The 24965-nt window shown below is 47.5% G+C and overlaps 1 protein-coding gene across 1 annotated transcript in view; it reads right to left on the bottom strand.

The window, feature by feature from the left end:
• Positions 1-19021: 19021 nt before the first annotated feature.
• ADAMTS16 (ADAM metallopeptidase with thrombospondin type 1 motif 16) overlaps positions 19022-24965 on the bottom strand; it is a 163003-nt gene continuing 157059 nt past the window's right edge. Inside the window, exons 22-23 of the mRNA XM_073801842.1 lie at positions 20973-21120; positions 19022-20210 (exon numbers count right to left, since the gene is read on the bottom strand). Of these exons, the coding sequence (XP_073657943.1) occupies positions 20095-20210; positions 20973-21120 (264 nt within the window). The 3' untranslated portion in view covers positions 19022-20094. The remainder of the gene's footprint in view (positions 20211-20972; positions 21121-24965) is intronic.

The following is a 24965-nucleotide window of genomic DNA, read 5'->3' as shown; positions in this document are numbered from 1 at the left end:
GATTAAATACATTATTAGCAATTTAAAATTCCTCGGATGATTTCTGTGTCCTAAACATCAAAACAAAATAAAGACTAGTGTCCAAACTAGGGAAGGATATTTGGATTATGCATTCCGTTAGTTCTTTATTTCCCAAAGGGGCTGGGGACAGTTTTTCTTCAGATATTTTGGAGACGTGACATTTTCTACTCTCGTATTCTGAGTAGACGGCACAATTACTCTCTACCTTGAAGGAAACTCACATGGTACATTTTACCTGTAAACTGTTTGATTGATTTTCATCATATTTCAGAGTGTGGAGAACATGGATGTATCCAGGGAGAGGTTGATCACTTGAGTCATCTGAAATCTGTTAAGCAAAGCCTGACAGTGTTGGTCAGAGAGAAGCATCAGGGGTAGAGGTAGGGCATTAGCTACGGAATGTCTAATTTTTTGACATTAAATAAGCAATATGAAATATGCAGTCATTACAAATTAACACGCATTATGATGATAATTTCTATCCTTTAGCTGAATATATTTGAGATATTGCTACCACTATGGTGTATGTGTCTGTTTAAAAGGAGTTTTTTCTCTTTCCCGTTAAACATCAGTTGGTAAAAGTGATGGAGGAGGATGGATGGGTGAAATGTAAAGTGTGATTAAACACCAAGATTTGGCTTTAACTGCCAACCCCCCAGCTTGGCCACAGAAAATCAAACCAAACCCACTCCAGGAATCCTTGTGTATTAAGGAGAAACTCCAGCCTCCAGGGGCTGACGTGGTCACATGTCACACTGAGGGACTTTAAGGATGTTGCCCAGGAAAGAATAAGTCTTGGGGTTTTCCAGGGCAGGATGTGTGGGTTGAATGGCTTTTTATTTGATTTTTTCTTAATTTCCTGACTATGTAGGCAACAGTTGTGAGCCCTGAAGGCCCGGGGTTGGGGGGAGAGCTGCGGTCATGCACCTACGCTCTCAGGGAATTACAGAATGGAGAGAAGGTGGACGGTTCAGGGAGGCCATTTGTGGAGCTGAGCTGGGTTCCCTGTCTGGGAGTGAGGGAAGGACGGGTTAGCTCCACACTGAGGGCCTAGAGGCCACTTGACATGTCATGTGCAGGTGGCTGGAAAATGCTTTCCCTTTGTAAGCAGGGCTGGCCCTACACTGGGAGGCCTTTTGTTCTGCAGTTCAAACTAGGAAGGGAGGGCCTTGAGGGGCTCAGGTGTGGATGTGGGATGATTTAAGAAAGATTCCATTACCATGTGATTTAGCAATCCCACTCCCGGGCATATATTCAGACAAAACTCTAATTCAAAAAGATACATGCACACCAATGTTCATTGCAGCACCGTTTACAGTAGCCAAGACACAGAAACAACCTAAATGTCCATCAACAAAGAAACAGATAAAGAAGATGTGGTACATACATACAATGGAATACTACACAGCCATGAAAAAGAGTGAAATAATGCCATTTTCAGCCACATGCATGGACCTAGAGATGACCATACTAAGTGAAGTCAGACAGAGAAAGACAAATATCATAAGATATCACTTATATGTGGAATCTAAAATATGACACAAATGAACTTATCTATGAAATAGAAACAGACTCACAGACATAGAGAACAGACTTGTGGTTGCCAAGGGGGAGGGGGATGGGGGAGGGCTAAATTGGGAGGCTGGAGTTAGCAGATGTAAGCTTTCATATATAAAATGGATAAACACCAAGGTCTTACTGTATAGCACAGGGAACTATATTCAATATCTTACGATAAACTGAAGTGGAAAAGAATATTTTAAAAAATGTATCTATAAGTATAACTGAATCACTTTGCTGTACAGCAGAAATTAACACATTGTTAATCAACTATACTTTAATTAAAAAAAAAAAAAAATGGCTCCAAAAAGATGGATTACTCCCTTCAGAAGATTTCGAATTCAGAGTGTAACATGCAGCATAAAAGGACCGTCTTTAGTGTGCTTTGACTCTGAATCTTGCATTGCATGTCACAGCTCAGCCATGCACTGGACAAGGGCCAGTCATCGGGTCAAATTACAATGGATTCAGCAAGAAGTGGAAAAAGGGAGAAGGAGGAAGTTCAACTGCAGAAGAATGATTGGCAGGAGACAGGCATCAAAAGTCTCAGAGTCTCCACTGCCCTTGACCTACAGCCACACTCAACTAAATCACATACACACAATGCAAATCCTAGGAAGATAGGGGCTACATAAGGAAGAGACACTGGAGGAAGGACCAGGAGTTTCCCCAAAATACACAAGGAAGCTATTTCCATTTTGTCTTGAGTATTGGTCTTCTCTATCATGTCAGGAATTAATCTCTTACTTAGAAAATAATAAAATGAACTGACTCATCTTTTCTGTAGTACTTTTCTTCCTTTTCTTTCCCTCTTTGAAAAGTGCAACTCATCACTGGAGTCATCAGAAGCAAAAGAAAATTAAACTCTTGGAAGAAAACATAAGCATAAATTTTCACGACCTTTGCTCAGCATTCATTTCTTAGGTATGATACCAAAAGCACGAACAACAAAATAAAAAAAATAGATAAATTGGACTTTATCAAAATTAACTTTTGTTCTTCAAAGGACACTATGGAGAAAGTGAAAAGACAACCCACACAATAGGATAAAATATTTGTAAATTATATATCTGATAAGAAACTAGTACCACAATATATAAAGAACTCTTACAACTCAACAATAAAAAGACAAATAGCCCAATTAAAAATGGGCAAAGGATTTGTATCCACTTATCCATATAAAATATACAAATGTTCCATTGGCATATTCAAAGATGCTTAATATCATTAGTCATCAGAAAATGCAAATGACAACCACAATAAGATACCACTACACATCCATTAGTACAGCTAACATAAAAAGATAGAAATTAACAAGTGCTGGTGAGGATGTGGAGAAAATAGAACACTTATACATTGCTGGTGGGCTTGTAAAATAGTGCAGTTTCTCTGGAAAACAGTTTGTCAGTTCCTCAGAACGATAGAGGTAGGGTCACCCAGCTCTTCTACTCCTAGCTCTAAACCCGAGAGAAAAGAAAACAAACATCCACACAAAAACTTGCTCACAATTGTTCATAGTAGTGTTATTCATAATAATAAAGAAATGAAAACAACCCAGATCCCCGTCAACTGATGAATGGATAAACAAAAGCTGGTATTTCTATTAACTGCAACAAAAAGGAATGGAACATTGATGTATGTTACAATGAGGATGAATTTGAAAACATGATGCTGAGTGAAAGCAGTCAGACACAATGGCCACATATGTAGGATTCTTTTTATATGAAGTAGAGTCAAAGTCATAAAGACAGAAAGTAGATTAGTGGTTGTCAGGGGCTGAGGACCTGACTGTGAATAATATGGAGTGTCTTTGGGGATGATAAAAATGTTCTGGAATTACACAGCAGTGATGGTTGCACAGCTGTGTGAATATACTAAAATCCACTGAACTGTACACTTTAAAAGGATACATTTTATCATATGTAAATTATGTCTTAATGTTTTAAAAGGAAGCAAAGAGGAAGAAGGCATAGTGCACACAGGAGCCATTTGTAAACAAGACAGTGGGAGTCGCGTTTAAAGGTCAAAGCTTTGGATCATCAATTATTTCAGCCAGAAATATAGATAAACATTTTTGGGGTGTTATGGGTGATGGGCTGCTGGCTGAACCAGTGGGTTGGTGGATGATACATCCTGTGAGGCAGGGAATGGAGTGGGCAATGGGCCTGACCCAGCTCTCCCCCTGGGGTCCAAGCCCAAGACCACAGAGACTTATCCAGCTGTGAGCTCCAGATCCAGCCCTGGCTGGGGGTCCTGGACCTACTGCTCAACTTCAGCCTTTAACCAATCAAACGGCAGACAGGGGAGCCTCAGCCTGCCCTCTTCTCCTCCGGGCACCTTCCCCCTCCCCCTGTGGTACAAAACCCATCCATTAGCAGGGCCCCTTGGCTGCAGTTGGCCCCTGTTTTTATGCATATGTTGTGGGAGGGTGTCTGGCATGGTTCTGCCATTCCTTTCGCTGCAAAGATTCTTTTTTTAAATTTATTTTCATTTGTTAATTTCTTGACATACCATTTTCAAAGGATTATACAGAGTTTCTCTACATCCATTTTCTAAGGAACTTTGAGGTGGCATCTTCTCTAATGGGTTCTTTTTTAATTTTATTTTTTTATTTTTAAACAAATGTACTCTATAAGTAGGGCTGTTTATTTTATTTATTTATTTTTTTTAACTTCTTTATTGGAGTATAACTGCTTTACAATGGTGTTAGTTTCTGCTTTATAACAAAGTGAATCAGTTATACGTATACATATGTTCCCATATCTCTTCCCTCTTGCGTCTCCCTCCCTCCCACCCTCCCTATGCCACCCCTCCAAGCAGTCACAAAGCACTGAGCTGATCTCCCTGTGCTATGTGGCTGCTTCCCACTAGCTAGCTATTTTACGTTTGGTAGTGTATATATGTCCATGCCATTCTCTCACTTTGTCCCAGCTTACCCTTCCCCCTCCCCGTATCTTCAAGTCCATTCTCTAGTAGGTCTTAGAGTCGCAGGGAGAGTCTGTGGTCCATGGATTCATAACGTTGCTCTGAGATGGAACTTCTGTTTCCAGTTCTGCAGAATGGCTAGCATTCCTTGAAATAAACTCCCCAGTCAATCTGAAGGACTAAATATGTTTAAAGGGACGGAAGGCCCTGTTTCTGTGAGCACAGTGCGGGACCCCTTGCCGGCATCTGGGTCTGATGAGCTCCCACACAGGCTGTAGGGAAGTTGTAGTTCCATCTGCAATGGATTTCTCAGATGCTTGAAGATAAATCATTCAGAATCCATTAAGAGAAAAAGAAAGGCAAAGGTGATCTGTTGGCCGTAGGGAGCTGTGAGGGAGTCCCATGCCCTGTGGAAGCTGAGTCACCGTGAGATGAGTAATACTGAGAGGAAACAAATGTATGGAAGCTTCCACAAACGCAGGGAGGCCAGGCCTGCCCCTGGGACAGGATGTGCTGGGAGGTCTGGGAAAAGTACACTGATGTTTAGGACCAGCTTTTCTGGGATTCCCTCATCGCTAATTACAACCCCCTTGCAGTGTTGCATCACCGTTAACTTTCCCTCAGTGGACTGGTTATTTGCTCTTGAGGTCCTGCCCACGTCCCTCACCTCCCACGTCAAGGATTTGGTTCACTGGTGACCCGTGCATTTTTCTTCTGGCCTCAAATCCTTCTAGGAGAGAGGAAAGTCCCAAGATGAAGCTGCCAAACTTAATCTACTTTCCTACAAATTGTATTAATACAAATAGAAGAGGCAACATGAAAACCGTTCCATAAAATTGGACTGTTTAGACACCCTGAACAGTTGGGGGTTATTATTATTTTTTTTTAAACTTAATTCACTGAAGATTTATTGAGGACCTAATAGATGCTAGAATTATGTAAGGTGGGTTAGGAGATAGATGAATCAGAAATGAATTTCAGCCTTAAAGAGTTTACAGTATTAGGAGGCATGATTTGTTCACTATAAGTAGAAAGAAATCTAAGTTATGAGAAAAGAATAATAGAGGTAAAGGAGTTGGTAGAGACTTCTGCGTGGGAATATCCTGTAGCATGAGTACCATGAAGGAAGAACTAAATAGTCCTAGAGCAAAATGTCTGAAGTGTTAGGGGTTAATTGTAAAACACAGTAATTAAAACAAAAAGGCCCTGCTCTAGAAATGGTTTAGTGTTTTTGAGAAGGAAAGAAAGCGACGTGGTGGTGAGCTTGCCCTTGAGTTCTAAACTCAGCTCTGGGAAGTGGCTTACAGAAATGTCCCAGGGAAAGTGAAGGGGGGAATTGGACCAGATTCTTCCAGGTCCTGGGCTTGCCAAATCAAGGAGGGAGCGTGGGTGCACAGCTCCCCCTGGGCTGTGAGAGAGCTTCTCCTGCTACTGAGATCTAAGCCAGTGGGAGTCATGGAAACCCGAGAGGAGCGGGGAGAGCAGCAGTTTGAGGGGCACCCGCTTACTGGTGCAGCCCTGGGAGCCTGATGGTGAAAGACTGGCCCCAGTTCTAATGGCCCCGGCTTTCTCTGCCTGATGAAATTGGTTCTTTCTTGACTTCTAAAAGGGTGATGATTATTAGGTTCTTAACAGATTGCTCTATGAGGAGAGAACTAAAATTTCCCCTCACAAAGTCTAGTGCCTTGATGACCCTCCTGTCTGGGCTTAGCTATTGTGAATAATGCCACTATGAACACGGCGTGCATGTTTTTGTGTGAACACATTTCCAGTTCTCTTAGGTATACACCTAGAAGTGGAGCTTCTGGATTGCATGGCAGTTCTATGTTCAACTTTTTGAGGAGCCGCCAAAGGGTTTTCCTCAGTGGCTGGGACGCTTGACATTCCCACCAGCAAGATCTGAGGGTTCTAATTTCTCAGCAACCTCACCAACCTGGTTATTTTGTGTCCCTTCCTTTCTCTTCCTTCCTTCCTTCCTTTTGTTCTTTTATCGTAGCCATCCCAGTGAAGATGATGAACTCTCTCATTCTGGTTTCTGATTCTCATTTCCCTAATGACTACTGAGGCTTAACATCTTTTTCTGGGCTTATTGGCCATTCATATGTTTTGTTTGGAGTCTTTTCAAATTCTTTATCAATTTTTAAGTTGAATTATTTGTCTTTTTATTGTTAAGTAGTTGAATTGCTAAGAGTTCCTTATATACGCTAAATATCAGATCTTTATCACTATGAATTGCAAATACTTTCTCCCATTCTTTGGGTTGTTTTTTTTCATTTTCTTGATAGTGTTCTCTGATGTACAAATGTTTATAATTTTGATGGCATCTGGTTTTATTTTTTCCCTTTGGTCATATCCAAGAAATTATTGCCAAATTCACAATCATACAGATTTATATCTTCTAACAGTTTTATAGTTTTAGCTTTTACGTTTAGGTGTGTTTGATCCACTTGGAGTTAATTTTGTGTATGGTGTGAAGTAGGGGTCCTCATTCTTCTGCATGTGGAAATCCACATGTCACATCAGCGTTTGTTGAGAAGCCTGCTCTTTCTCCATTAAAGTGTCTTAACTGAAGTTTTATTGTAAATAAAAAGTTGAAATCTACTATCTGACTTACATTTTTTCTAATTTCAGAGTTCCATTAGAGTCATCTCTGGTGGTTTTCACTGGACAATATCTCTTAAAATTTGTGGTGATTTTAACTGCCATGTTCAAAATGATTTGAAACAGGCACAAAAGCTGAGCGCTTAAAAACATTTCTCCAGTGTGTCTTGTGTAAGAAAATATATAATTTACAAACCCTATGCCCTTCTCATGTTGTACCACTCCTGAAATGCTCTGGCCTCCTCTTTGCCATTTAAAACTCAGTTCCAGTCTGTCCTCCTGGGGGGAAGCTGTCCCAGGGCTTCTGTGTCACCCCTGGGGCTTCTGGACTTGGTATTTTACACGCCTCCATTACTGAAGTGCAATTACTTACTTACATCCCTGCCCTCCTCTCCCCTTTTCTCTGAGCAGATGAAACTGAGCCACTCGGGCTGGAAGTGGGCCCTTGGGCTTAGGCTGCACTCACGTTAGCTGTGCGTACAAATCCCCTTCGCAGAACGATGCCCCGACCGGGGAGCACTGGGAAAGCGTGGTGTGGTCTTATTTGTCAGGACTGATGCAGGGCGCGGCTGGCGTTCATCTGGGGCCAGAGCACATGGCACTAACCATCTCACGGTGGGCAGGACAATTATTCATGGTGCAGGTTTATCCTGCCCCCGTGCAGTGGTGCCTACTTTGGGCAACCCTGACTCCTAAAACAGCAAACAAACAATCAACTAAAAAACCTCATTACCAGGTTAAAGAAAAGTCCCAGAAATTTCATTTAGTACTTCTTGAGAAATCATGAGTCACATGATCAGTGCAGGAGAATTAGGATTCCAGAAGACAAAGTCAGATCAGTGGTCCATCCAGTGCAGTCCTGGGTCCTCTGTCATGCTGAACACCCCCGGCTGCCCCCCACCTCCTCTGGCAGTGTCTTCCCAGGCGCTCAGCAGTGGCTGGAGGTGCCTCGCATGCCTGCTCCACGCCCACTAACTTACTCCCCACTTCCTAGCTGATGGCCGGTTCCTACGAGTGCTGCACCGCGTTGAGGATGGACTCCCCCTCGCTGTCCCACCCAAGTCATGGGACTCAGCAACCTGAACCGTCTGCCCCTTTGCTCAGTGATGGGCCAGGGCTGGACTTTGCTTCTGGAGGCAGTTCCAGCCCTGCCTCCATTCACAGGGGGCTCCCGGGAGGAGGTGGCCCTCTCTGTACACTGCCCTGTGTCTGCTTCCCGTGGTTTTGTGCACTTTTGATATATTGCTCACATTGTGGCATCTGCCTGGAGGGTCTCTACCTTTTCCTTTGGACCCCAGCCCGTCCCCCTGATTTGATATGTGGTCTTCTTCCACCCTCACCCCAGCCTCAACACTGACACCACGGTTTTAACCTGAACATGTTCATTGCAGCGTTTCTATTCCTGCTCTGATGCCAGGTGCTCCCTGCTTCACGTTTGTGACACCTATTCCACGATAAGTGCAGAAATCAGCTCAGGACAGGGTTGGGTCACACACCGGTGGGAGCCCAGATGGAGTCAGTGATGAACTGAATGGATTTATCTACAAGCTCACTGAACTGCTGCTATTTTTAGCCTTTGGGATTTGGGGAGCAACGTTGTCTATCCTCATGGTGTTATTGGATGTCTGACACCTTGAAGTCTCACAGGACTTTGGATGGCACGGGATGAAAGGGAGGAGAACAGAGAGAAGGAAGAATTGGGGGAGATTCCTGGAAGGAAAAGTTTTCTTGAGCTTTGTGAGCCTAGAAACCACAAGCTGGTGGTCTTGACGTTAAGGACGGGTTGCTGAGCACATGCGCTGCAAGGGCCGTGATCTGAGAACATTCCCAGAGAATGTCCCATGTGATCAGACTCAAAGCATGACCTCGGGAGGAGATTGCTGGCACACAGTGGCTGAAAGCAAACTATGGGGAAAGTAGGCTTTTTCTTTACTTGAAGGTTCTCTCTGTGTTAGAAAGAATGTTTTGTCAGTGTCTCCTTCTCACACTCACTGTGCAGTGAACTCTACTTAGTAAGATGTTAGGGTTGAAGAGGTGAAAAGAAAAAGCACCCCCAGTGATGGGCTGTGCTTTCCTTTGTCGGGAGACAGCCCCTGAGGAGGGCTTTAAAGAGATCTGAGCTCTGCACACAAAGACCACTGTTTAAATGGTGATTAATCCTGGGTTATGGTGACTCTATCCTAACAATATCTTACCTTTTATGGGGCTTCGACTTTTCAAAGCATTTTTATGTCTTTCACACATTTGCTTTTCAAGAGGAAGCCGGACCCAGCACACAGCCTTCTCCTTACGTGGTTCTGTGTGCAAATTCATAATTTGGGTGATTGCATTTCATTTCGGCAAATCTTTATTAAATAGTTAGTGTTTATTACCCACTTTGCATTTGCTGTTTCACTGGCAAAGAAATATGCCCCAGACACACACATTTCTTCTCTCCTTGGTGATTCCCCATCTCCCTTCCCCACCAAAATAACGTGCAAGAAAATTAGAATCTATTTGGAAGATAATCTTTGTTCTTCTACTTGTGACATATTTGTTCATTTATGATGTTTGTGGAACGTGTGAAGAAGTTTCTGGTCCTTTCAGCTTTGTTTAAAAAAAAAAAGTGCTTCTACTGAGGAAGGGGCTTTGTCCACATGAAAACCACTTTCTGCGTAAGTGGGTACATGTCTGTGTCAGTCAGGCCTGAGGCTATTCCGATCGAAGGCGTAGTGGGTGGCGGCGAAGGAGAGGACGTGTGGCGGTCCTCAGAGGTACCATGCAGTGACTGGAGGCGGGAGGACGGTGACCAAGGTGGGAGGTACCTGCAGAGAGAAGCAGCGGAGCTTGGAGGGGGCTCGTATTTGGACGTGATGCATTGATGATTCTCCCAGGGCCCCTGAAGGGACACATCTCAGGGGCTGCTGTGGATAGACCATTTGTGTCCCCTCCAAATTCATATGCTGAAGCCTAAATCCTCTTTGTTTTGGTATTTGTGAGGTTGGGGGAGCTTTGGGAAGTGACTAAATGTGGATGAGGTTGTGAGGATGGAGCTCCCATGGTGAAATTACTGCCCTTTTAAGAAGAGGACGAGCCAGATGCCCTCTCTATCTGCCATGAGAGGCCACCTGCAAGCCGGGAGGAGAGCTCTCAGCAACACCAGATCTGCCTGCACTTTGATCTTGGACTTCCCAGCATCCTGAAGTATGAGATTGAATTGTTTGTTGTTTAAACCCCCTGTTCGGTCTGTTGTGTCCTGGGATGGCAGCCTGAATGGACTCAGACAGAGGCCAGTTGAAAAGCAGAGCCTAGAGGGAAAAAGATTCTGAGGCTGAAGACCAAGCAGGGCCTGTGGAAGGGGCTGCGGCTTCCAGAGAAGGGGCCCACGGAGGACGGCAGAGCTGCAGGGGACCCTGCTGCCGGGCAAACGAGGTGGGGAGGACATTCGGGGAGAAGCCACTTGGAATCAGAATGGAGGGTTTGTTTTCCTATATCTCTGACTCCGTTGGACCTAACGTGGGCAAAAATATTAAGGTGAGCTCAGCTTCCAAAATCACCATTGTTGCCATGGTGAAAATGTGGAAAACAGGTTGGTAAATTATTTAGGGAACATTGTAGAAAGATCATTCCTCTAAGTCAGAGTCTAAGAAGGGGCCTTGTCCTCCACAAAGACCTGGAAGCCACCGGGCCATTGATGGTGCCTCTCGCAGCCCCTTGAATGGCACCTGCACACAGAGGTCCTCCTGCCCCATGGCCCACCAAACACAAGGGGTGACTTTTCCACATGCAGCCTTTTCACCCTTCTGCCCCTGATCTGCATCTCAACCCTATGGCTGGGAGAGCTGTGAGCATACAGGAAAGGCTGACAAATTAGTGTCTGAGGTTGGAACTCACCAGAAAACTTGGAATGCATTGTCCTCATGCCACGTGAGAGGGGATGCTGACCTCCAGGTACAGACAGAAGAAAGGGACTAATGTAAAACTAACGACCACTGTGGCAGGAATGCTCTCCTGCTGTGGAGAGAAGGACCAGAGGAGGAATGATGCTGAGATGATCCTTCGTGTTCATTTACTGTGCTTTCACACAGTAGTGTCTCTCAAAATTGAAGAGAACGCCACTTGTCACATGCCGTACCCTCAGTTAACATAATAAAGAAACAGCTGTGTGTGTTTGCTTTCAAATTGTTCATGCAGGCTGCTCTATCCTGATGAAACTTCCAACATGAATGGTTGTGCCTAGAACTTTAACCTGACCATGAATCTCTAAAGACATCACACGTTTTCTTTTTACTTCCTGCCGTCTCTCTTTATTTAAATTTTCTAAGAGTTGATTTGAGGTGTAGGTGGATATATAGCACTCATTAAAAAAAACAAAAGTGGAAGAAAGAATAAGAAAACTATTCTTACCTGTTTTCTGAGAGTAAGGGAAGAGTCAAAAATAATTTAGTTGGTTTTTGCAAATCTTATAATGTTCTCCTGTCTCCTATCCCAACACGCACAGGTGAGTGTGTGTGTGTGTGTGTGTGTGTGTGTGTATGAGAGAGAAGGAATGGATCTCTAGTGCCTCTTCCTTTTCTCATAAGGACACCAGTCCTATGGGATCAGGGCCTTACCCTATGACTTCATCTAACCTTAATTACCCCCGCTCAGGCTCCATCTCCACATACAACCACTTTGGGGGTTAGGGCTTCAGCATTGAATGGGGGGACACAATTCAGTCCATAGCCAACAGTGTGCTGGAGGAGGGGTTTTAGCGTATTCCAGGGTCTGGGAGTGACCTGGAAGGGTACAGAAGTGTGACAAAGTGCAGCGCCTTCCAGGACTATTGCTCTCACTCAAAAATGAGGGGAGAGAGTTAAAGCTGCACAAGCACTTGGCCTATTTCCCCATCAGGCAGTGGGTCTGAGGGTTGTGACGGGACATTTAGGTGCTCCCGGCTGCAGCGGACAAGCAGAAGGGTCCCATCTGCATTTGCAGGAGGAGACCTGTGGTGCGGGCAGCTCTGTGGCCTTCCAGTCCCCGTGGGAAGGCGTGGTTTTCTACTTGGAGGCGATAGGGGGGCGAGAGGTGCCCTGTGGTGCAGAGTCATGCCTTGCAATAGGAGGAGGAGGTGTTGGGGAAATCATGGAGACGGGTGGCCTGCACATTCATCTCCTGGCTTGAGCCTGGTTTTCCTGGGGAGGTTGGCATCCTTCCTCAGCCCCTGAGCAGATGGTGATGGACAGATGTCGAAGCAAAGCAGTAAAATGTGCTCACCTACACCTCACGCTCCACCTGGGGGGCAGGGTGCCTCGCCTCTCAGCCACAGGGTACACGGGTGCCGCAGGGTCTCTGCCGGACTTCAGATTCAAGGTTTCGTGCTTTGTAAACCCACCGCAGGACCCCAGCTGGCGTGTCAGCTGCTGGGGTCAACCATCAAACCTGAGGTCAGAAGAAACTGCAGCCGCTGTGACCCATGGCTGCACGTGACCCAGGTGGGAGCCTTGGGCATCTTGGCTCAGGCCCGAGACCATGGACGGCAGCCAGGCCACTGTCAGGGCGAGTCCAGCAGGCACGTGGGCCCGGAGACGGTTCCTGCTGGAGACCCCGGCAGGAGGAGCCTCGGCACTGCCTTTGGTTCCCTCCGTTGCCAGTGGGCAGGTAGCCCTGGACACCCTGGTCTGGACTCGACCCACCTGGCCTCTTGGAGAATTACAGGTGGGCTCTGCTCTGCTCATTTCTGGAGTCTGTGAGTGTATGAGTGTAGGTGTAAAGATTTCAATAGGCACCACCAAAACGCACCACTTTAACCTCTTTATCTGCTTCTAACGCAGAGCGGGACCCTCCCCTCCATCTGGCTGGATTGCATGATACGAGATTCTGTGCTCAGGGTTAATTCATGATTTCCAGTCAAAGGTTAGTTTAAAAATAAATAAAATGGAAGGGATAGCATCATGGAATTTTTGAGGAATCTGAAAGATCTAATTGCTTTGTTTTATAGGCAATACATCCAACAGCAAGGGAGGGGAAATGGCTCGTCCAGGACCATCACACTGCAGCAGCTTTAAGGGAAGGGGCCCTATTTATTCTCACGTGAGTGAGTATAGAAGCAGCGCTATGCCTGGCACATAGTAGGTGTGATGGGTGATTCGGCTGGTCTGAGAGCCAAGCCCTTCCTGGTACATGCAGCGCACACCTCACCACGCCGTCTGCCACAAGGGCCTCCCTGTGGGAGGAGTTCAGGTCCCCGCCCCATTCACCCTGGTTTTGAGTGCTCTTTGCTCTGGATGGCAGGGTGTGAGTACATGTGACCTGGGGCCTGTTCTGGGCAGAAGCGGTAACAGGCAGCGACCGTGATCAGCAGCTGCTGACCTGCTTCTCTCTGCCGTCCAAACAGGATGGCCTGGGTGGGGGGCTGCCTTTCACCCTGGACTCGGGATTGAAGAAAACACCCAGAACAGTTCCGCAGGCAATGGACAGCCACAGAGGTAGAGATAAACCTTTGTCCTTATGAGCCTCCGTGACCTTGGGGTTGTCCTTGCAGCCACCAAGCTGACCGACAGAGTTGGTGTGCGGTGACTACATGTGGAATTCATGGTGGCATAAATGACAAGGTGAGTAATCCATTTTCTTTCAGTGCCTCTAGACTACGTGCTCATTTGTGGCCATGGCTTCTTCCAGGCTGGTGGTGTGATAAGTGAGGCTGAGCCAGAGGAGTCTGGGCCTGGGCGGGCTCACCGTGATGGCTGGACTGTGTTGTGTTAGAAACTAGCCTGGGCCAAGCTGCCGGTCCCTTGCACTTTGCAAAGCTGGTGCAAACTGCAGGCCTCAGCTATCGGGACCCATAGAGGGCATGAGCCCTGCTGCCTCCACTTCTGGCAGCCTTGGGGCATCTGGTAAGTGTGGTAAATAAAGCCATTTTCTCACCTGGAGAATAAAAGTAGCGTGAGTGAGTGAAGTGGTCTGTCGTGTGTGTAGGTGAGACTCCTGTGTCTGGCCCTGGCGTCCTGGCGTGCATATTAATTGTGTCCACTTGTACTCTCCAAAGTGATCCTGTTTCTACCTGGAAATTAGCAAATAGGACTTGCTGAAGTGTGCAAGCCAAAAGCTTTTTTTCAGTTGTAAAAAGTCAAAATTAATTATGAGGAACAAAACCTGACTTCAATACATGCCCATCCCTGCATTCTGCATGTGCATGTCAGTATCTGTGTAGAGACAAAACAGGACTCTGACTCGACAGATTTGTGTTTCCAGTCCCTCATCTCAGCACCCTTTCTCCACGTCTAAGGGACGGAGAAAAGCTGCGTTTGGTTCTGGGGCAAAGCGTCATCCCTGTGGCATCTCCCCTTGATCCAGTGACTCTGGTCACCTGAGAGAAGCAGCAACCTGGGCAGGTCAAGAGCTTCCCCCAGTGGACAGCAGGCTTCACTCTGAGTCTCCGAGTGTTGGGTGTCATGACACCAGGACGCTGGATGATTACAGAGCAACTGGGGAAACCAGCATCAGACACTAGGCCAAGGCAAGAAACCAGCTAGGTTAGTTGGGCTTTGGCCTTTGATGACCCCTCACCAGCCGGTGACCAGGCTAAGGTTGTCATCCCTGACCTGTCCTCTGCGAGCGGCAGGAGAACCGTTTTCTGGAACGGCTGCTCTGCTCAAAGGGACTTATTTTAAAGACTCTGAATTTATGACCCTGTTGGAGGGCTGCCATTCATAAGCTGAGTTTCACTATAATCCAGCCTCCTTATGTCTTTACAAACCTGACTTTTAAAGAGCAGGAATCTAGTACAGGGGAAAAAGAGGGGTGAATTTTGCGTCCCAGAGCTTGTGATGATGTGATAGTCAGTTTTAGGATTCAGCAGAGAAAATTAGAGCCTATTACAATGCTCTTTAGGTTTTATGGATAAAAAAAAAAAACAGAGCTACCATCCTGCAATCCAACTCCTGGGCATATAGCCAGAGAAAACTCTAATTTGAAAAGACACATGCACCCCAATGTTCATAGCAGCACTGTTTACAACAGCCAAGGCATGGAAGCAACCTAAATGTCCATCAACGGAGGAATGGATAAAGAAGATGTGGTATATATATGTCTATATGTGTGTGTGTGTGTGTGTGTGTGTGTGTATACACACACACACACACACACACACAGACACAATGGAATACTACTCAGCCACGAAAAAGAATGAAGTAATGCCATTTGCAGCAACATAGATGGACCTAGAGATTATCATACTAAGTGAAGTAATTCAGACAAAGACAAATATCCTATGATATCACTTATATGTAGAATTTTTAAAAAAATGATACAAATGAACTTATTTACAAAACAGAAAATAGACTCACAGACATAGAAAACAAGCTTATGGTTACCAAAGGGGAAGCGGGGGAGGGATAAATTAGGAGTTTGGGATTAACAGATACACACTACTATATATAATTGACTACTATATACTACTAATATACTACTATACATAATTGACAAGGTCCTACTGTACAGCACAGGGAACTATACTCAATGTCTTGTAATACCCTATAAGGGAAAAGAATCTAAAAAATAATATGTAGATGGTTATATATCTATAGATAGTTTTATATATATATATATATATATATATCTGAATCACTTTGCTGTATACCTGAAACTAACACAACAGAGTAAATCAACTATGTTTCAATAATTTTTTTTAAAAAAAGGAATGGCAAACTTAGTATGTGGAAAATGCAGAATGACTATTTTTAAATTTTGAACTGTAATTTTGATGCTGAAATCAGTGATACTGTTTTAGCAGAAAAAATGTACCTGAAGTGGGCAAGTGGCCTCAAGCTGGAACTGAGCCCCCTTCGGGATGGCAGGAACCAGACCACTCACACAGGGCCCCGGCTTCTGGCACCCACACAGTGGCATCTGAATTACATATTGAAACACAGCTTTCTTTGTATTTGGCCTGTAATTTCAGTCTCTTGCTATAATACTGTCTTGCAAAGGATTTTGCAAAACTTTGCCCAGTGAGGCCCTTTATCTTTCATCTTCCTCAAGCACAGAGCTGAGGGCAGACGGGGCAGCTTCTTTCTGCAGCTACCTCTTGTCATTCTTTTTTCCCTACGTTAGTGTCTGGAGGGCAGCCTGCCCTTCTGGTCTATCACTGCCCTCCCAGTGGGAGCGAATCTCCCCCTCCTCTGCGCCTCCCTATTCTTGTAATACAGCGATTTGGGGCCCGACGTTACTTTCCTGATGAAACAAGTCCTTGAAGACGGGACCACATGAGGGGCCACTTTGCATCCTTCACAGAGCCAGGCCAGTGAAACGGGATTCGGACCATCTCCCGCACTTTGGGCCCAGGGGCTCACTGAGGTGGTGCAGGTGCTATTGCAAGCCAGGGCGGTGCACAGGGTGAGTGGGGCTGGCCACACCAGGAGCTGCACTTGGGGCAGCTGGTGTTTGGGAGGGCAAGTGTCGATTGTAATCCCAGGCGCCGCTGCAGGTTTTCTGGGTCCCCAGTTAGGGCTCGCATAATCCAGTCCGAGGGGGATTGGTGTGATGGTTAATTGTACATATCAACTAGGCTGGGCTCTGAGGTCCACTTGCTTGGTCAAACACCAGACTAGCGTTGCTGTGAAGGTGTATTTTAGATGTGATTAACATTTTAAAAACTAAAAAAAAAAAATTATTGAAGTTTAGTTGATTTATGATGTTATGTTAGTTTCTGCTGTACAGCAAAGTGATTCCATATATATATATATATATATATATGTGTGTGTGTGTGTGTGTATATATGTATACATATATATATACACACATATATACACACACATACACATATATACATATTCTTTTGCAAATTCTTTTCCACTATATTGATAGTTTATTACGTGATATTCAATACCGTTCCCTGTGCTACACAGTAGGACCTTGTCATTTACCTGTTTTATATATAGTAGTGTGCATCTGCTAATCCCACACTCATAATTTATCTCACCCACCCCACTATCCCTTTTGGTAACCATAAGTTTGCTTTCTATGTCTGTGAATTTGTTTCTGTTTTGTAAATAAGTTCATTTGTATATTTTTTTAGGTTCCACATATAAGTGATACCGTATGATGTTTGTCTTTCTCTGTCTGGCTCACTTCACCTAGTTTGATAATCTCTAGGTCCATCCACGTTGCTGCAAATGGCAATATTTCATTCTGTTTTATGGCTAATATTCCATTGTATATATGTGCCACATCTTCTTTATCCATTCATGTTTTTTTTTAAGTATTTAAAAAATTTAATTAATTTATTTTTGGCTGTGTTGGGTCTTCGTTGCTGCACACGGGCTCCCTCTAGTTGCAGTGAGCGGGGGCTGCTCTTATTTGCGGCATGGGGGCTTTTCACTGCGGTGGCTTCTCTTGTGGCGGAGCACGTGCTCTAGGCACATGGGCTTCAGTAGTTGTGGCTCGCGGGCTCTAGAGCACAGACTCAGTAGCTGTGGTGCGTGGGCTTAGTTGCTCTGAGGCATGTGGGATCTTCCCGGACCAGGGCTTGAACTTGTGTCCCCTGCATTGGTAGGCCAATTCTTAACCACTGCGCCACCAGGGAAGTCCCTATCCATTCGTCTGTTGATGGACATTTAGGTTGCTTCCATGTCTTGGCTATTGTGAATAGTGCTGCTATGAACACTGGGGTGCATGCCTAGACCTGATTAACATTTAACGTTTAAATCAGTGGACTTTGAGTAAAGCCAATCACCCATCACAGTGGGGTGGGCCTCGTCCAATCAGTTGAAGGTCCCAAGAGCAAAGACTGATGTTTCCCTGAGAAGAAGGAATTCGGCCTCAAGACTGTAACATAGAAACCCTGCCTGAGGGATCTGTTCGCTGGTGGGGAGCTTTGGTACCTTGGGCCGGCCCGAGGTAAAGAGAGCCAGGAGGGTGCTGTGCCTGCGGTTCTGAGAAGGGTCTGAGGCTCAGTGTGGGCACCATCTGGCCTGACTCTGTCTCGGGGCCGGGAGGGGCCTCTGTGCCCCAGTCCCATGTTCACCCACAGACTCTGCTGGGACGGCCACGCCGATGAGTATGATCCAGCCAGTGGGATCTTGGTGCCCAGACCAGGGATCAAAATCGAACCCATGGCGGTGAAAGCACCAAGTTTTAACCAGTGGGCAACCAGGAATTCTGGGATTCATGTTCAACGCGAAGTCAGTAAATGGTGGTTCCATTCTCTACTACAGGAGAAAAAAGTAGGGTATCACGGTGATGGTGGCTTCATGGAGTCAGTTTGGGAGTGTTCCTTCCTCTGCAATATTTTGGAAGAGTTTGAGAAGGATGGATGTTGGCTGTTCTCTGAATGTTGATGGAATTGACCTGTGAAGCCATCTAGTCCTGGGCTTTTGTTTGTTGGAGGATTTTTGATTTCAATTTCAATTTCAAAAAAAAAAAAAAAAAAACCCTGCCTGAGTTTCCAGCCTGCTGCTCTGCAGAACCTCTGCAGGCTCAAGGCTGCAGCATCAACTCTAACCCGAACTTCTGGACTGCTGCCTGGCGTACAGGTTTTGGACTTGCCAGCTCCCACAATCGTGTGAGTCAATCCCTTAAAACACCCACCCCCTCTATAAATACATTGTGCCTGTGTCTCTAGAGAATGCTGACTAATACAGCCGGGATAACAGGGTCAGGGGTCACCTTTCAATTAATCGTGTCATCTCTAGAGAGGCTGCACCTGTCCTGTGCCGGTTGCAGGTGAAGCCGTAGAAAACCTGGTCCCTGGGCAGGATGACCCTGCAGAAGTGCCCCCCTGCACAGGCTGCCACCGTCACCAACCGTCTTCCCTGAAGCCTCCTCAGTCGGGGGCATTTTCTCCTCAGACTGATTCCAGCACTTTCTACCAGGTTCTGGAGCCCCGTTTCCCTTTGAGGCCAATTTCCCGGTCTCTGTGCCAGCCCTCGCATCTAAGAGCAGACGTCATGAATACTCACAGGCAGTTCAGAAGCACGCCGCACAATATAAAATTTATTATAAAACTTCAGTAAATATAAATATCCAGGTGCCATTTGGAACGGAGATCGCACCACAGGAAAGGATTAAAAGCCACACGGATACTGACGGGAGGATGTCAGAGGCCAGCCACGCAGCTTTTCACCAGGAAATAGGCCTTCCTTCTGAATGGGTGTTACAAAAACAACCAAAATTTACGGAAACATTGTTTTTGAAAACCCCGCAAAATACAAAAACGAAACACAGGGCTCCAAGGTCATCACTTGACATCTGCCCAAGTGGACCCACCACTAGTCCTCAGTAGGACGGTGGGGATTCCGTGTAACCGGTAAGTCTCTAATTCAGATACAACCTGTAATTCTGTCACTTGAAGTAGAAAAGCAGTAAGAAATGGGTTTAAATAGGAACACTCACTTGTAAATAACTGAGAAAGATAAAACATAAAATAAGAGAATTCTCTCCTCCAGCACACAAGTCTGAAAGGGACAGGAGCACCTTAGCAGGGATTTCATTTTCCCGTTTCCAGAGGCGAGGTCCCCAATCAGGATGGAGACCAGCTCTCCTGTCCGGGCCCCAGGTCGCTGTGCAGAGAAACTGCTCTTGGGGCAGGATGGGCCTGGGGACGCAGCCTAAAGCTGATCCCGCTGGTGGAAGGGACCTCCAGGTGGGAGCTGGGCCGACATCCTTAGAGGCAGGTGTTCCGTACTTCTCCCTCATTTCCTGGCCTGCCTTCCTTGACAAAGCTCTGCAGTTCTAGGTGAGCACGTGCCCTGCTGCACAGTGCGCCCTGCGGCCTGACTCGACATCCCCACCTCCCCAAGAGCGTGTCCATGTGCCTGGGGATGCGCTCACACACACGAGTCACACACACGCTCACGTGCTCACACACACACACACACACACACACACACACACAGGCATGCACAGAATCGTATATAAGAGCCCCAGATGTTTTTTCTTCTCCCAGCTTCCATCTTCCTCGGAAGCACCCCGGTGTAGACCACACAGCTCGCTGGTGCTGGAAACAGGTACCTCCTGTGCCCTGTCAGCTCACAGGTTGGATGTGGAGCACATCTTGCAGCACTGCTGGCCGTAGAAGTGGTGGCTGCACATCCCGTGCTGGGGCACCAGGGGGCACCAGTGGAAGCGGTCCTCGCAGAAGGCGTCTGAAAGCGAGCAGTCCCGAGTTAGTCACCGTTCCAGCACCCCGTGTCTGCTGCCACTGCCAATAACTCCAGAAAATCAAGGTAAATCTGTCCTTGCCCTGAAGCTGCTGAAGGAGGGCAGCTCCTCAGGTCAAATGCGCCATGTGGGTTGTACTGTTTTCACAAGACCTTTCTTGGAAGCTTCCCGCAAAGTTGAAATTTTCTGCTTTTTGTGCTAAACCCATCCACGTAACCACTCATCCACCCGAGGCGATGGGGCTTCTGTGGACTGGACTCCAATTGCTGAGTCCCTGATTGAGCCAGACCACTCATTCTCCTCCAGCCCCATTTTCTCTTCCAGAAACCTCGACAGATACACAGGGCGTGGTCCCCGCAAATATCTGAGGCACCGAGGGCGTGTGCACAGGGATGGCGTTTAGAGCGCATCCAAGGAAGAATCTGGGTTCTCCTTTACCTCGGGCGGAAAAGGCTGCTCTACTTAAAATCGGCTTCTCTGAATATAAAGAGCAGCAGTGAAGCAGGAGCATCTGATTTCCCAGCCGTCCGTGGCATTTCTGGGGAGGCGTGAGAAGCGAGGGGTCTGCTTCGTGGGCTATGTCATGGGAAAGCTGGGGGAGGAGATGGAGAGAGAACCGGGGAGCCGACACCAACCCCTCGACCTAGCGGGCGCCCCGCACCTGCTCAGCCCTCTCAGGAGACACTCCGGAAACGGGACAGACCCCCCGAAATGCCAAGGTCAAGCCGAGGGGCTCCGACACTCACCTTTCTTCTGTGCGATGGGGCAGAAGCGGGTGTTGCAGGCCTGGGAGGCCGCGGGCTTCTGGTGCGCGGAGCAGCCCACGGCCGGCCGGCGCCCCGCCAGGCACTGCACTGACCTCGTCTGCATGCCGCCTCCACAGCTGGCCGTGCACTGCGGGAAGCACAAGCAGGAGTCACCAGGGCCACCAGGTCCTTGGGTCAGCTGCTCTCGCAAGCTTCCCCCCCGCCCCCCAACAGGCTCCTCACGGTGGTCTGCCTCAACCAACCACTGTGGGTGGCTGAGCAGATTCCGGATTTTTCCCAGGTATGGACCCTGGGGAGAAGTGCCCAGAAGCCTGAATGTCCTTGAGTCATCAAGGGTCCGATGGACACCAAAAAGTGGCACACGCATCTGGGGATGCAGGCTGTGGGTCTCTCACGGAATGCCATCACCAAGCCAGCCCTTCTGGTGCCCCTGACCTGGAAAAGCTTGACAAACCAACTCCCCAGGAGTTGGCACTCAGCCCCTTCCAGACCCCAAGCGCAGGGACTCTGCATGTCTGGAGGTTCCCCGGGCTCGTTCGCGTGCTCCCGGGAACTTTGTTTCCCAACGCCGAGGCCCCCGCGCTCTAAGGCACAGAGCACGGCGGGGCCAGAGTAGGAAGGAGAGGCTGGGTCAGACCATCCCTCACCAGCTGGCCGGGCGCACACCCCATAGACCACAGCAGCGGGTCCATCTGAGATCAACTGCCGGCAATAAACCAGGAGGGACGTGGGTGATCAGAGAGACGGAGGGACCCAAACGTGTAGCAGTGAATATGCCCAAAAAGAAGGCAACTCGAGGTCTAGACGGAAGCATGTGAATTGTGCTCAGACAAGGCTGTGAGTTCAAGACAGTTAAGAATGTAAGCAATTAAAGGAGCACCTGCAAAATGCCGGGGTCAGAGAACGTTTTGGATATCCTGTGGATAAGCTAAATGGTTGCTTTAAAACACGAGGCTAAAGCCGTGCAGACTTAGGGACACACATGACTCAGGCTGCTGACAGCATGTACAGGTCCGTGTGCCAGGACCCCATTGGAGCAGCCCTGGGGCTGGTCTTCCACAGCAGAAACAGCCCACAGCCAGACGCTTGCCTGCAGCCAGATGTTCAGGACCCGCTGCAAACAGAGCCCGGAGAAGTGGCTTTGACATCCCCTGGGATAGGGACTCTGTGATGGAGTAAGTAAAACATCTCTATCTGCCCCTCGGGGGGAGAAAAGTTGGAAACAGAGAGTCCTGAAAACTCATAAGCTGAAGCAACTGTTCCTGCTTCTTGTTTTTGTCTTTAGGGAAAGGATGGCTGTGCCCCTGGAGAGAAAATCCAGGGCTTTAGCTGATAAGCATGTGGGTTTGGAACATTCTGTGAGGCTTACCCCTTCTCTTCAAAACCAATTTCAGCGAACGTCATCAATAGTTCAGTTTCAGTATATGACTGTGGCAGCCAGGAAAACAACAATGTTGTGGGCAGACTCACGTCTGATTCCTCAATCGTGAGGCCCATCCGCGATAGAGCTAGATGTTTCCCACTGCCTGTAACATCTTTCTGAACGTTCCGGCAGAGCCGCAATTCTGGCCTGGGTGCTTTGCACTCTGGTTCCAGGCCCTCCCTCAGCTGTCATTGTGGACTGAGAACTTACAGGGCTGCACTGCCACAGGGTTCCTAGGGTCTCTTTGGTCACATCTTCCTCTGTAGGTGATGAATGTCTCTGCCTTGTGAGTTGAGTTTCTTTCATCAACAGCAGCAGAGGCAGAATTCCACTCTTGCTAAAGATGTTCTGCCTCAATGAGAAATCAAGAGATCTGGCCAGCATGTTGCATCACTTAAACAGCACCAAGTGGTTTGATTCTTTTTTCGTCATTGGTTGATTTATTCACAAAGAGGGATCCTCCTCCTCCTCTTACCAGGCACTGGTCTAGGCTCCAGACACGAGTGCTGAGCACAAGCAGCTCGCCCTTCCTCGGGGCACTTTCTAAAGCCGCTACTCAAAGCTTGGTTTCTGGACAAGCAGCCCTGGCAACAGCTGGGAGCCTGTCAACATCCCTGCCTCCCACCTTTGGACGCTGCCTCAGAATCTGCACCACCCCCAGATGATCTATAAGAACACCCAGTGTGAGAAGAACTGGTCTAGAGAGATTTTAAACTCCCCGTGGGAGACATTTTTTAGGGAAAAAACCTCCAACTTTCTCAACTTTTGTGTTTCTTCATGTAAACAGAAAGAACTAAGATGTTTGGCTGCAGATTTTGAAAATACTTCACATTGATAGAACCAGAGATAGAGCAGGAGAGGGAAGAAAAAGAAGGAATCTGAAAAAGTTTATTCACTTTTTTTGGTTTGTTTTCCCCAGGAAGGAAAAGCTATGCAAGTGGTTCAGCTATATCATAAACATAGTGGCCTCAAACTCAGCATGGGGTTTAGAAATCACATTCCAGGTTTTCCACTGGATTTGCAGATGGGTTGATCCTAAGAATCTCTGTGCAGACTCCCAGGGTGGAGAGCGAGGGCCTGGGGCTGCAGGAGCAGCAGGTGTGGAGGACAAGTCACAGGACACAACACTGCTGGGAAAGGAATACTCGGTGGAAAGAGAGACCGGAGCTCAGATCTGAAGTCAAAGGCTAAGTCTTCTTCCTCAGCTTCATGGGGCTTAGCCTGAGCGTCTCAGGCCATTGCTCGTACTGATGGCAGGAGAGGCGGCCACCGTGCCGGGTGCTGATGGTGTCCTGCACCTGCTCTCTGACCTGCAGAGTGACAGCTGCTGTCGCCCTCTGTCCAGAACCCCTGCTGCTGGAGACACCCTCCACACCAGTGGCTCTCAAGCTCGAATGCGTGTCCGAATGAACCACAGGACTCAGCAAAGCAGAATGCTGGGGCCCAGGACCAAAGCTTGAACACCAGCAGGTCTGGGCTGGGCCCGAGAACCTGCATGTGTAGCCACGCTGCTACGGGTCGGGACATACCCGGAGAACTGCTCTCCAGTGAGTGACCGGAACCACACTGGCAAGAGCACCTTCCTCTTCTATTTTCAGAACTGACTTCAGTCACATTCAATCTAACAAAACTCGCACGTCAAGCTGACCTGCAGCTTGACTGCAAACAAGTAAATGAGCACCTGAGACTTTCCCCCGCGTGGCCCTGGCAGTCACTGTCATCTTCAGTCCATGGACTCTCCCCCCCGCACCCTGCTCACTTCTGTTCACCTTCCAGGGCCTCGGTCTGAATGTCCCTGAGCCAGAAAATGTGGATGACTCCCACTCTGTGGGTGGGTAGTTCTGTGTCTGTTTGCTGAGGGGCGAGGGGGTCCCTCCAGACTCTGGGGCGTGTGGCTTCAGGGTGCAGAGCAGGGACATCACCACTGAAGAGCTGGGCATGGGCTGCTCACCCCATTGCTGGGGCCCCGGGGCCTTAAGCCCCCTCCCGTTGCCTCTGGCCCTTCACCCCCACATGTTGCTGCCGGTAACAGGGCCTGAGACCAGGGCTCTGTCCAAGAACCAAGGAACCAGATGGAGAAAAACGTCAAGGCAGGATTCCATGGGATGGCCCCCTGAGGTCTAGCAATGAGGGTCTTCTTGTCATTCTAGAATTAAACGGCCTTCTGGAGGGTGACGCATGCCCGTCCTCACCTGGACCTCATGCAGACCAGCACACTCTGCTCTGAAAGGGCCCCTGTAGGTTGACCAGTCCTGCACCCTTCCAGGGAGTCTCAGGGAAGACATCTACTCAGACAGACTCTACGGACATTGAAATGCTGAAAGACCTCTCCCTTCGGATGTTCTCTGTGTGCCCTGACCCCTCGGCAATCCCCGTGTTCCTAGGAGGATTGACCACCCCTGTATAAGAGGCACTGCATAACCTCTGACTGGAGTAATGGGGGAATTGATGATTACTCTTAGTCATTATCAAAAAAAAACAAAGATACATTTTTAAATAATAACATTTGCCTCTGGGTTTGTTTTAAATTAGAGCGACTACTCTTGTTT

Source organism: Tursiops truncatus, chromosome 3 (genome assembly GCF_011762595.2).
Source record: "Tursiops truncatus isolate mTurTru1 chromosome 3, mTurTru1.mat.Y, whole genome shotgun sequence".
Classification (NCBI taxonomy): domain Eukaryota; kingdom Metazoa; phylum Chordata; class Mammalia; order Artiodactyla; family Delphinidae; genus Tursiops; species Tursiops truncatus.
The sequence above is the reverse complement of the archived record's forward strand: the minus strand, read 5'-3'. Positions and strand labels throughout refer to the sequence as shown.